Source organism: Erpetoichthys calabaricus, chromosome 1 (genome assembly GCF_900747795.2).
Source record: "Erpetoichthys calabaricus chromosome 1, fErpCal1.3, whole genome shotgun sequence".
NCBI lineage: Eukaryota > Metazoa > Chordata > Cladistia > Polypteriformes > Polypteridae > Erpetoichthys > Erpetoichthys calabaricus.
The window spans coordinates 102,481,072-102,495,768 of NC_041394.2; the positions used below are offsets into that span (position 1 = coordinate 102,481,072).

The 14,697-nt window shown below is 37.0% G+C and overlaps 1 protein-coding gene across 1 annotated transcript in view; it reads left to right on the plus strand.

Moving 5' to 3' along the window:
* Positions 1–14,697, plus strand: part of LOC114653977 (ribosomal protein S6 kinase, polypeptide 4) — a 101,010-nt gene that overhangs the window by 67,917 nt on the left and 18,396 nt on the right. The window contains exons 13-15 of the mRNA XM_028804489.2: positions 3,036–3,206; positions 4,496–4,687; positions 9,089–9,248. Of these exons, the coding sequence (XP_028660322.2) occupies positions 3,036–3,206; positions 4,496–4,687; positions 9,089–9,248 (523 nt within the window). The remainder of the gene's footprint in view (positions 1–3,035; positions 3,207–4,495; positions 4,688–9,088; positions 9,249–14,697) is intronic.

Below are 14,697 nucleotides of genomic sequence, written 5' to 3' on the forward strand. Positions count from 1 at the left end.
GTAGTTTTTTATAAGATTTGTTACTGTTGTCTGTCATGTTGTGGACTGATACCAGATTTTAAAAACGTTATCATCCTCTTGGCTACAACACACGTCCAATTGAGAACAGTCTACAGCAGGGCCCATTCATACACCCCCAAGGGGCCAGTTTGGATTTGCCAGTTAATCCAAACTGTAGTTCATAAACCAGTGCACACAGGAGGAGAATGTGCAAGTTCCATACAGGCAGCAAGTGGACATTGGAATCAAAGACAGGATAGGATGTTGGATCTGTAAGGCAGCAATATTAACCACTAAGATACCATGTCACCTAAGTACCAAAACTAGTTTGTCAAATGTAGAAGATCCAAATATAATTATATGAATGCTTGAGTTAATGGTACAATATCAGTTTTGGATTTGCATGACAACAATAAGGGAGGGATTGTGATGGTGTGTGTCTGCTCCACACTACCAGGTGCTACCAGGAGCCTCTTCAACCCGCCCCTGCCTATAAAGTTTCTGAGGGATGAGCCAGCTAATAAGGACACTCACAAAAAGCAAGGGGAAGGTGTAAACTACTCAGTGCTTTTAGTAAAACAAGTCCAAATAAAGAGTGTTCAAAAATTGCAGTGCTTAGTTAAATAAATAAATCCATACAAAGAAGGTGTTTGTGTGGAAGATAAAATGATCAAGTACATAATCCATTAAATAAATAATACATTAAAGTGAAGTTAAAAACATAGCGCAGGAAGCTGTCCTTAAAAACATGAGCCTTGGTGCCTTCCTTTAAAAATGGATATCTCCTTGGGTTAACCCAGAGCAGGTACTTGCAACCAAGGAGACATCTAACCGGCAGTTCAGCTCACCTTCAACACTGATCCTAGGCCTGTAGCCATCTGTGGCTCCTGGCAGAGAACCCCATCAAGCCTCCAACTCCCGCTACAAGGCTCACACCCCTGTGGTACCATGGCACCACCTGCAGGACACCTATCTCAGCCTTTCACTACCCTGCAGTTGCGCTGTGTCTGTCCAGCAAGTTGTTACACCTGAGCAAGACATCTGCCACTCCAGCTCCCAGGTCATTCGGTTAGAGAGGCTAACAGCCCCCAAGCACCATTCACATGCTCCGAGGGACTTCCTCCTGGCTGTTTGCCTTCTCTGCCTTACATCTGCTCACTTGCACCGGATCTCTCCCTCACTCCTGCCTTTTCTCTCTCTATCTTTTAACCTCCTTTTGTTTCTGTTTCTCTCAATCTCCCTCTTTCCAATCTGCCTTTTTTTCTTCTTTTTCCCCCTTTTTCCTTTTTTCCCTTTCTTGTGCCGGCGCGTTTTTATAAGCCTCCGTGGGTGCAGCATCTCAATCACACACCGCAGGAAGCTGATGAAGCAATTGAGACAGACCTCACCTTCACATACAGGTGCATCTTGCCCCAATTTCACAACCAACACCTCACAACTATGGAAGTGAGCACACCCACGGAGAATAAGCCAATTATTTTATTTATTTATTTATTAAAAACGGCCACTTTTTGTCGGAGCTGCGGACATGCTATACCACAGGGAGACACATGGTTCATCAAGACATGTTAGGATTCAGACTGGATTTTAAAGAAATGTATAAATTGTGGATACAAAAGCAGACTGCAGTCTGTTAAGGAACAATAAACCCTGCAAAATGTTTTCTTCACTTTTGCCTGTGGAGGTATCAAAAATAAAAACACAGCAGCACCTTGTAATTTTTTTTTCTGTCTTTTACTAGTAATATTCCTAAATGTTGCCATGTTAATGGATGTTTACAATTGATATAAAGTCAGGTCCATAAGTATTTGGATAGTGACCCAATTTTCATAATTTTGGCTATGCAGAAAAATGTCTGTCATTGCTAAATGGCTCATGGAATATTTTTGGTAAACCCCTTAAATTAAAGCTGAAAGTCTATCCTTCAGTCACATAATGATTGCTTAATTTCAAATCCATTGTGGTGGCATACAGAGGCAAAATTATGAAAATTGGGTCACTGTCCAAATACTTATGGACCTGACTGTACTTCAGATAGGACTGTGATGGCATAAATTTTCAATATTATATAGGAAAGTAAACATTGTAGAGATTGAATCTCAGTTTAATCACTGTTTGAAGTGGATGGTTCAATACTATGAATCAGATTTGTATTATTCTCCTTCCATCAGTCTGCCCATTTTATTAGTGTGTCAGACCAATGCCTAGATATGTTAAAATTAAATAAAATGTATAAGATCTAACAGGATGCTTGCAGATGATGTTCAACACTAACTGACAATATATAGCTAAGCACTTAATTTTCAGCAATGGGGAATAGTAATATAAAAGCTGAAGTCTAACGAAGCTCATATTTTCACTCCCATATTCACTTTGTTGTCTTTGCTCCACAACCTTTTCATCTCTGCAAACAAAGAGGATTTTAGCAAGTAGACATATGAGCCGCTGAGGTCCTTGTTATGTAAATGCTGCTAACAATTTAATAAATAAATCAAAAAACACATTTCAGTTCATTTTTCAGTTTCCCCAGAAAGCAGAAATATAGATGCTGTATAGCTTTATTACTAAAGTGAGATTGAAGAATTTTTATTTGGTATAGCATGTAGATTTTACAGTATTTTTCCCATTTAACACTGACACATACAGTGTTATGGAACACCAGTGAGAGTGTATATAATCAAGAAAACACTGGTATAATATACATAGGAAAGTGGAGTTGGCAGTTAGTCAAAAATTAATCCCCATAGAATAGTATGTTGATATAAATGATAGAAAACAAAACTACAGCAGAACCCTGATTCAGGGCTCTCCTAGTTTTCATTGACTGGTGCCAATGTCTAGTTTAATATTTGTGCCTCTATAATAAGAATGCAAGCTAGAATGGGGGAAATAAAATTATTGTTGATAAGTAATGCAAAACATTTTCACAAAGAGTTGTCATGCTGTCTTCTCAGTATTTAGCTTAACATGTTTAGTCAAGTTAACAAAGTGTGACATGGCAATTACATATCTTTCTCTTTCTTTCTCTGTCTTAGCTACATGTCTACCTAGTGATGGAGCTGCTAAAGGGAGGGGAGCTTTTGGAGCGAATTAAAAAAAAGAAGCACTTCAGTGAGGCAGAGGCCAGCCAGATCATGAGAAAGCTGGTGTCTGCAGTCAGTTTCATGCATGATGCTGGAGTTGTTCATAGAGACCTCAAGCCAGAGGTATGTAGAACCAAAATATTATGGCAGTATATATATTTGTTTATTTAATTTTTTTGGTGGTCAAATGATCTGTTGATCCACACCAATCCACACCACTAAACTTTTGAGAAAGACTAGATTAAAGAAAGGATTCCCAGAATGTTACACAGAGAAAGAGAATGACAGTCAAGAGATTTCCAGTGGGAAGCTATGATTAGTTTGATAGAGAGAGTCCCTGAACAGAATAATTTTTGTTGGATAAAAATCGGGACACACATACAGGCAGTGTGCATTGTGTATATAAAGGAATGCAAATTTGCATGAATGACCTGGCCCAAGAAGAAAATTAAGTAATATTTTAAATTTCACATATTTATAAACAATCCCATATATTTAATAATTTCAAAAACATACAAAAGATAGGTTTCTTTAGTACTAACATAACATTCTCAAATCTGCTCAATTCAGTGTTGTGTCGGGTGAGAGCCTATCCAGACAGCATTCTAGACAGGGAATCATTTCATTGTAAGACCTATTTGGGAACATTCTTACCCTCACCCTTACACATGGCAGTTTAGAATTGGCACTTAAGCTAAAATTCACATGTTTGGAATGCGGCAGGAAAGCCAGAGTAGCCAGAGAATAATATATAGAGATGAGGAGAGCATGGAAACTACACACAGACAGCAACAAGGTATGTGATACTGCTTCTTTAAGTGTAACAACAAAGAGAGTTTTGAAAAGCCATGATAAATGATTTCAGTTGAATATTTTCTGTAAATATATAAAAGTCGAAAGTGGTTTGTCAAAGCTTTATGAAATGCAAGTGTTTGGCAAATTTAGATTTCAACCTTGCACCTTAATATTAGAAACCTTTGTGTTTTACAACATTATATGCTATTTTAGAAGTTTTTTAAAAGATGTGTCTGTAATCTGACATTTCTAAAAACTGTTTTTATACTTTTGATATGTGATGTCAAATTTACTTTATATTTTTTGTGGCAAAGCAAAAGTACTTGAAGTGTAATCAATGTTCATTGTAATTACAATTTTATAAAAATCCAAATGTCATTCTATATGTTTAAATGTATTTTAAGTGCTCTTTGCTATAGGGTATACCTTACTTTACATGTTGTACTGTTGAATAAGAATCTGTCAAGTGTATTGTTGGCTTTGTATGTTGTCATTTTTTGATTGCTTCAAAGTTTTAGTTTCTAAGCTTGATATATTTGTATATTATATTCACTTAAAGGGCAGTCTGTTGTAGTTTAAATGACCTTGTTTACTCACATTATTTTGTTTTTACCTAGAACCTACTGTTTGCAGATATAAGTGAAGAGGCCCCTATTAAGGTGATAGATTTTGGTTTTGCTAGACTTCGTCCCCCAGACAATGCCCCAATGCAGACTCCATGCTTCACCCTACAATACGCTGCACCCGAGCTGTTCAGGGAAAGTGGATATGATGAGGCTTGTGATCTCTGGAGCCTTGGAGTCATACTAGTAAGTAATATGCTCTTAATAAATGTTATAAGTGGAGTTATCCATTATGCAAAGAGCTGTTTATTTTTCATCTGAATGAAATAATAGAAAAGTTGGTGAAATTTCAATTATAACATGAAGAAGATATCAAGTAAAACAAAGCAAAACAGTTTTGATTAGTAAAGCATAACCATCTTTCCATTGAAAACGGTTGATTACACTTACTGTTCACACTTCACCTAACCAAAAGCTTTGTTTTGTTTGCCTTCATCTTCAATTTGATATTGATTAGTGAATGTAATTGATTCCACTGGTCATAGCATTAACAAAAATACCTTAAATTAGTTGTTTTATTATTTTTTTTGTTAAATAATGTAAAATTATTTATTCAGCATTTTGCTGTATGAAGTAAGCCTTTAATGGTATCAATTTTTGTGTTCATTTAGATATTACTGTACTTGCATTAGTATTTCCTTTAAAATGAATGGACAAAGTAGGGCAGCTAGTGAACAAATATGGCTTTTTTTAACCTGTTTAGAAAGGGGTTTGATGCCCTACCTTTGTGTGGTGCAGAATTTGTGCTAGGTTCAATATAATGCATGCTTGTTTCTGTGTAAAAAAATCCATAAAATATCTAGTGGATGCATATCTCAGAGCCTAGCTTTTGCAAATTACTACTGATCAACTATAAATGCTGGATGAGCAAAACAAATTAGCTACAGTCATTGCTCATGTGTAAACTCTACATTTGAAATGATCTTATCTCAAAGCTTACCAGAAGCTGCTTTACTGCAAATGTCTGTCATCTTGTCAGCCTGGTGCATGCCAGCTTTTAGAAAATTAATGTGATCTGATAAGTAAGCAGCTAGAGATGACAGTAGATATACAGAAACAAAGAATGTTGGCTTTCTCTAATTAAGCTTCAACAGATAGGCAGTGCCCCCGTGAGCTGCAAAAAAATGTATGCTGGCATTTTATATTTTACAAATAATTTGTGCTCATAATTATTTATTTAGTAAAACACAGAAGACAAGTGATTTACAAAATACTGAAAATTGAGAGCATTTAAAGTTTCTTACATTTTCTTCAGTCCTTGATGTAGGAGTCTGTAGGTGGGAACCCAGTTTTTAAAGAGTATACTAATATATAAGCATTGTTCTTTCCGTTAGCTGTGCATCAAGCCACTCTATTTACTCCCATGATAAAATCGCCATCTAACACCTCCATCTTGGCTGCTCTCCCTTTTGCATTACATCCTGTTCTAACTCGTCTTCTAACTTGATTCCTTTCCAAACATGTTTTTTTTTCTACCTCACATTCTTGTGGCTCTCTTGTCTCTAGTGCAGTAATTATTTGTTTGTGTTACATAAGAATGTGAATAAACTTAGAAGTGTAACCTATATACATTATTATTGTTACAAAACCAAAAAAGTCCTGTTTACTTCAAGTTAATTTTTGTTCTCGTAAATCTGTTGTATAAGATTAATTCATTTTCGTATGAGATTTCTTAATAGTTAATCTCATTAAACTGAGAAAAACTGTAGGGTAACTGTACAACCTAATTTAATCCACCCCCAAAACTGAATGAGGTAATCCTGATAATTACAAGAAAAGTAGTATCCTAAATTAGAAGTCCAAGACACTTATAAACATTTTAGTCTGAAGAGATAAATTTTGAAGCTCAGCAGGAAGTAAAGTGTATTGCAACAGGAATATTTTGCCTTATATGATTTTGGAATTGCTTGAATACAGTAAAGTTTTCATTGGGCTTGTTTCTCTGAATATTAAAGAGTGTAGTGATGCTTCATTTGGGGTTGCCAGACTGTTACATTTTAATAATGGCAGGTATTCTCTGTATTGGCATAGTAGTCATGGAGAAGTACTTTATCTTTAAGTGAGGATCTTTTCATTCCTAGCTTTTGCAGTCCAGACCATACACCCACTTATTCTTTTATGTTTTCAGAAAATTACTTTTTATTTACATGCTTACTTTATTATTTTTATCCTTAAGTGGTTTTATCAATTTCATGCTAATCTGAAATCTGGGTAGGTGTTTCCACATACATTTACAGTGACATTACTTTCACCTGTTATATTCTTGAGTGTTTTCTAAAATATTGTAGTAGTAGGTGTATACATATTTCTATGAAAAAGTGTTCAGTAATTGATTTATTGTACATATAATTATGTAAACATTATTAAAATACTGTGTCTTTTTCATGATGGAATTTTCTCCACTTTTTAATTAATTGGCTATTATTTTAATATTCTAAGATGCAGTATAAAAAATTATGTTAGCCCTTAGCTCATATGCTTATTTTCTCTGTTATACAAAAATGGATTAACTGCATTACTGTAGTATTAAGAATACGCCATGCACAAAAGTTAATAGCATATTAGTTTAGTACAATATTGCCCACAATTGTAATTGCATTTATTTAAATATTTTCTGGAATGAAAAACCTTATATAATGCAACTTCAGCCATAGTGGACTGCTGCTGTTTTTTACATGAAGAATATGGACATGAGGAGAGAAAATGAATATGTGGGTAAAAGAGTGATGGAAATGGAAGTACAGGGGAAGCCTGAAGCAAGGGAGGCTGAAACAGATAGGGATGGATAAAGTAAAAGAATATTCAAATGAAAAATGTTTGACTGGAGAGAAAGTGCAGGACCTATCTGTTTGGATAACGTTGATAGGCACACCAACCTCACAGAGAAGTAGGGAAAGATGAAGAAGAAGCAAGAGTTGAAGAGTTAAAACATTCTGTGTAGGAAATCTTAAATTTACATTGGGACTGCTAGTATTCATTTCCATTTGTTAATTTTTCTTAACAACTTTATTTCACAAGTGGATTATGGATAGCCAGACCCTGTCATAGCAGCATCAGATGCAAATCAGCAACTAACCCTGCACAGTACATTATCACAAGGCACACCCTCACTTACCCATACATAGAGGGCCATTCAAAGTAACCTGCATATTTGTTTTTTGTTTTTTTTGGAAAAAACCCACATTGACGCAGAAAAAGCATGCAAATTCCATATAACCAGCATTAAGTACAGGATCTGAACATAAAACAGTAGTGTCACCAGGTGCATTAACATGCCACACTAGCCTCCTTATAATCCTTTGTAATTTTTTTCATTCTTAAAGTCTCTTGAATAAATTCAAATCTAGTATAATCTTGTGATTTTTTTTTTTTGGATCAATTATAATTGCAAACAATAATAATAATAGGTAGTAATGACAAATTTGTATGAAAAGAGAGAGAGAGAGTGTGAATACATGCATGCTTCCTTGCTTCATGAAGGTCTTTCTATCTTGTACTGAAATTTTCATTACTTGCCTGGCCTTTGCCACACTGTGATGTGATTGAAGCTTCAACCAGTAATTACTACACCTACTACTATTACTCGTGTTACATGATTCAAGGTCATTCAGAAAAAAAAATAATTAGGTGTGAGTGCAAAGTGAAAGCCTTCCTCTAACCTTGTGATTGAAATTTAATATCTTGCAAAATATTTCTAAGCTCTGTGAACAAAGATTGTAAAAAAAGCATTGCAAGTATGCTTGACTGTCTTTAAAGATGTTTTATTGGCAGTATTTTAATCCATTTTGCCCCTGATTACCCCCAACCACCCACCCCTTTACTCCTGGCATTAACATTAGTTTTGTATGTGGAAAAAATATCTTGATTGCGTTTACACCTGGCATTAAAATGCATCTGGACAGAAATCTGATGTGTCCATCCCTATGCAAAGTTCAAGTCAGATTAGCTTATAACACTGTTTTATATGAATGAAAATGCATTTGCCTTTCTGTTTTTGTTAAATATAGTTGCTATCTGTTTCTCATCACCTTAAATTTGGTCTGAGACATCAGATCATCAGTGCATTTACATTTGTTTTTTCTTATTGTGGTCCTGTGCAGGATTAAGAAAAATGTATGTTAATTCCAGGTGTAAAGGGGGTCAAGAACTAATTCAGAAGAATTATTAAAGCCAACAAATAATTGTCTTTGTTATCCCATATATATGTTCTCTATTCTTAAAAGATTTTTTCTTATAAAATTTAAGGGGGACTAACAAGTGCAATACATTTCATGACTCTTCCTTCATTGAAGTGTAGTCAGGCCACCCTTTATTCCTGCCAATGTAAATCTTTAGTACATTTTAGGTTCATGTTTAAATATAGAGATGTTAAGTGGTGTTTTATTTTCCTCAAAATACATTCTTTAAAAAAAAAATGTATTTCAGCATTTAACAATGCTGATGGCACAGCCATCAGGGATTCAGGGATATATGGGTGATTTAGGTTTGACATGTATTTTGAAAGAAAAGTATAATTTCTATTATTTTTAAAATAACCTGTTGTCATTTTCTCATATAAAAGATGTATTATTTACTTTTCTTTTTTAGTATACTATGTTGTCAGGGCAGGTTCCTTTCCAAAGCTCACAAAAAGGAATGACTTCAGAATATGCTTCTGATGTCATGCACAAAATCAAAGAGGGAGAGTTCTCATTGGAGGGTGAAGCATGGAAGAATGTTTCTGAAGAAGCTAAGGACTTAGTCAGAGGTACTGAGTTCATTCTCTCTTATGGTTATTGTGATATATTGCAAAAAAAAAATTTACAGAAAATTTTAATGTTTAAATCCAGTCAGATGGCAGGAGACATTTGAAGACTGAGATGCTACTGTTAACTGCACTCTTAAAATTTAAACATATATTTACACAAGGTACACAATATTTAACAAATAGAATGTGCTTGGTATTGGGAACTGTAGAATTTGTGTATTGACCATATATTTGCATCTTTTGAACAACTTTTATCAAAACATTTTTACTATGTGCAAATTGGTAACTTTATAAAAATCCACTATCAAGTTTCTGTATTTTAAGTTTGTTATGTGTACATAGTACGATAAAAGTGAGGGTAATACAGGATCAACAACACCCAAAAAAACAGTGAATATATCATCATACATTCAATGACACACATATACTGCTGAGTTGCATAAAAACATTACATGAATCTGCTGGCTTTCATAAACTTCCCTCACTATCTGCTGAAGAAATGAACTGTTCTGTTTGTGATAAAATTGAAGATAGTATCTGTAAATGATTGGCTTATGATTGATTCAAAATGAATGTGCCACTAGATAATGTCAGACACAGACAAGACCTTTCAATGAGATGTTCAGGCAATGAATGAAATAAACTCTTACTTAAATTGCATTCTTTATCTGTATAAAACATGACTCACACATATACATAATACACACCTTTCTGTACTCACACTGTCCAAAATATAGCCAATACGAGGACCTTAATTGTCAGTGATATTGTTAAGCACCTGCTTCACTGTGTGTTTTGGGAATGCCCCTTGGTCAGTCCTGTTTGGAATAAAATATTTTCTCATATCTCAAATAGTATTGGGTTACAAATAATTCCTGATCCTCTAATAGCTCTGTTAGGGGTAAAACCTGATGAGACTTTACTACATAGTGAGCAACTTTGTCATAAGGTACCCTACACTGCTAGGATACAGTCATACCTAGTTTAGAAGGAAGAATCCTTACATGGAAGAAGAATATCCCCATTTTACTTAAAGTAATCTTAACTTTTTGTAATTTTAAGTTCTTTTAGAATATTGCAGGCATTTATTATGGTTGACCTTTATTAATTGAGCATGCTGAACCACTGCTATCCTTTTAGTTGCTTCAAATAAATTCTTTTTCTTTCTTCTGTGCTGATGAGAATGGAATATAATGTAGTATTTTATGCATTACCAACTTGTTATACAATCTTCAAAATCAGCAATCTATATATATATATATAATTCACTAAGTCCATGGCAAGCAAGACGCACACAAGACAGAGCCACGCCCGCCAACTCAGAGCCCCGCCCACCAACAATTCACTAAGCAGCAGACCATGGCATGCACATCAGAGCCCCGCCCACCAACTCTAACACTCTTCCCACGTCCATTACCTTCACAGTTTTCCTTTTATTTCTGATCCCATTCAACAACTATATGGCGATATCGACTTCTCAACTGTGACTCCGGAACAACTCAGTACGCAAGCTATATTAAGTGTCACCAACGAAGACTCGCTACACCGTAATGAACAAGTACTGAAACTTATCCCTACCGACGAAGTAACTTTCACCAGCATTGCCTCCATTGTCACAGACGATCCCGCAGATCAAGTTTCATTCCCCAAAGAATTTCTTAACAGTCTTACTCCCACTGGCATGCCTCCGCATAAACTCAAAATTAAAAGAGGTTCAGTTGTCATGCTTCTCAGAAACCGTCCATGGCAAGCAAGACACACGCAAGGCAGTGCCACACCCGCCAACTCACTGAGCCCCACCCACCAACAATAATTCACTAAGCAGCCGTGCACGCCGATGATTTCCGCACGTGTTCAGTCTCTCTCTCTCTCTCTCTCTCTCTCGCTCGCTCGCTCACTCACTCGCTGCACAGGGGGGGAGAGAGAGAGAGAGAGAGAGAGAGAAACACGCACACACACACACACACACACAGGCGTGCGAGAGAGACACACAGACACACACACAGGTGCGCGCGAGAGAGAGACACAGACACACACACAGGTGCGCGCGAGAGAGACACACACACACACACACACGCGCGCGAGAGAGACACACACACACACACGCGCGCGCGCGAGGGAGACACACACACACACACACACACACACACACGCGCGCGAGGGAGACACACACACACACACACACACACACACACACACACACACACACACACACACACACAGGCGCGCGAGGGAGACACACACACACACACACACACACACACAGGCGCGTGAGGGAGACACACACACACACACACAGGCGCGTGAGGGAGACACACACACACACACACACACACACACACACACACACACACACACACAGGCGCGCGAGGGAGACACACACACACACACACACACACACACATACAGGCGCGAAAGAGAGAGAGACACACACACACACACGCACGCGAGAGAGACACAGAGACACACACACACACGCGAGAGAGACACACACACACACACACACGCACGCGAGAGAGACACACACACACGTACGCGAGACAGACACACGCACGCACACACGAGAGACACATACACATGTACACACACACACGAAAGAGACACATACACACGCACACATACACACACGAGAGAGAGAGAGAGAGAGACACACACGCACACGAGAGAGAGGGGGCTGGACGCATAAGGCAGAGAAGGCAGTTAAAGAATGCACTGGGCTTGTTTTTGTTTTCACTTCTGTTTACAGCGATCGGTTCGTAGCGTGCATTGTTGCAATGTTACTTTTCTTGGTGGTTTATTACATTAAGGATGTTTCAAATGTTAACTTTTTTCCCTCTGCTTAAAACTCATTAAAAAAGTGTTTCTCAACTGTGACTCCAGAACAACTCAGTACGTGAGCTATATTAAGCGTCACCAACGAAGACTCACTACACCTTAATGAACAAGTACTGAAACTTATCCCTACCGATGAAGTAACTTTCACCAGCATTGCCTCCATTGTCACAGACGATCCCGCAGATCAGGTTTCATTCCCCGAAGAATTTCTTAACAGTCTTACTCCCACTGGCATGCCTCCGCATAAACTCAAAAATAAAAGAGGTTCAGTCGTCATGCTTCTCAGAAACCTCATGCCAGCAAGAAGTCTCTGTGATGGCACTCTACTGACTGTTACCAGCATTCACCGCAATGTACTGGAGTGTAAAACTATCGCAGCTCCTACCTCACAAACTGTCCTTATTCCCTGGATATCCCTGACCCCATCAGATTCAAATTTGCCTTTTACTTTTATGCACAGACAATTTCCTGTTAGATTGGCCTTTGCAATGACAATTAATAAGGCACAGGGACAATCTTTCAAAAAGATATGCCTGTATCTGCCAAACCCAGTTTTCAGTCACGGACAATTGTATGTTGCTCTCTCCAGAGTTACATCTTTTCATTCACTTACAGTCGTATCCTCAAACCCACCCCATTTGGACAACTGTGTCGTTCAGGAAGTGCTCACCCATCAATAAATAATTATGTGGCGTATGCTACGCCGCGGGTTGGCTAGTACATAAATAAATATACAGGTTGGCCTGCCTTATACACAGATATTTGGTTACATGATCCCCTGCAGAAATGCAAAAACCATTGATGCTCAGGACTTATATAAAAACATAAAGATGATTGCACACAAAAGTGAACACAAGATCTTGGGTATGCTATGCCTCAGCAGCATGAGCCTATGCATGGTGTTTTTTGTGCGTATTTAGCGGGTAATGCTTCATACAAGGATTTCACATGTTCTTTTTCGAGAATATTCTGGATTTGTTTTTAAGAATTTCAAAACCATATTGCATCAAAAATGTGGATGCCAAACCTGTGCATTAGACAGGCCAACTGTATACATATGACCCTATATTGGATTAAATAGGTTTGAGAATGTTGTGTTATGCTATATTTTGCTGATTTATTTACTTTATACCTCAGTCCATTGTTGTATGCAAGATAACAACTGTAAGTTTCACTGTTACCGCTAAAATTTTATTTAACCATCCTGTATTAAACATGTTTAATGGTTTGGCTGTCATCCACTATTCACTGGATGCAATGTAAGATGTATGCATTCTGGTCCACAGAGCCCTTGCCAAAAATAGGGCAAATGTAAAACCCTAAAAGTTCCCAAATTTCTAATATTTTTATTAGAAGTGCTGGATCAGTACTTTTTTTTTTACCCAGCTGTTAGACCTTGAAATGACTGAAAAGATGGCACGAGATGCATGACCTGATGAGATTAAAGTGGCCTGAACACTGAGAACTGTGTGTGAAGCAAGCACAAGTGCTGATCAGTTCACCTTTCTTTTCTTTTCCTCCATCTGTCTGTGCAGTATTCATCTTCTTATCACTGTTAACCACATTGCCACTGCTGCTGCGAGAACATTGTACAGTGGGAATGGTCTTACCTGGCTGATGTGCAATGTAAGATTCACTCCACACATACTGCTTAGTGTTGAATCCAAAAACATCCACTTTATTCTGATCAGACAGCAGGAATTTCTGCCACATCTTTGCATTGTCTTCCCAATGACTCTTTGCAAATTCTCTACATGCAAGGATATTGTTTTTCTGCTTTTCCAGCCCAGACGTCTTTCTTGCCATTCTTCTATTAAGGCCCTTTTTGTACCAATGCATTAGAGATTGTTGAGCCCCCAACAAAAACTCAAATCACAATCACTATTTCTGTAACTCAGAGTGACAATAGGCATCACATTACTTTTTCTAAGCACGGTATTTACATGCCCTTGGACATCCATGTTGGGACAATCCTTTTTGGCTACTTGTGCACTAAGCTTTCCTGGTGCCATGTAGATGAGTTATGACACCTTTGTTTGTTAATGCATTTAACATAGTAAACGTATGTTGTTCTTCTTTATAGAGAGCATAACGTGTTCATGCAGGATAAAACAATGGGTATGTGATTTTATATCACAATTTCTACTAGGTTGTTTCTGCATGCATTTTATTTGTTTAGCATTAGTCTACCTTTTTTATTTGTCATTCATTTATTCTTCTTGCTGATTTTCTCAGCATGAAGATGGCTAGTTTGTTATCCATGTTATAGGAACTTTATTGCATTGGATTCAAATAATAATAACAATAATTTATTTTATTTATAGGCGCCTTTCAAGGCACACAAGGACACCTTACAGAACACATTAATAACAACACTCACAATATAAAATTAATACAATATTACAGTACAATAAAACCAGAATAAATACAATAATAAAATTGGATTTAAATGTATCAGCTAAATTATGAGACAGCCAGCTTAAAAAGATGTGTTTTAAGATGAGATTTAAAGGTAGGAAAAGAGTCAATTTTATGAATGTCTCATGGGAAAGAGTTCCAGAGGCACCAGGCATGTTTGAATGAAAGCTAAACCTCATGGTAGTCAAACAAGCAG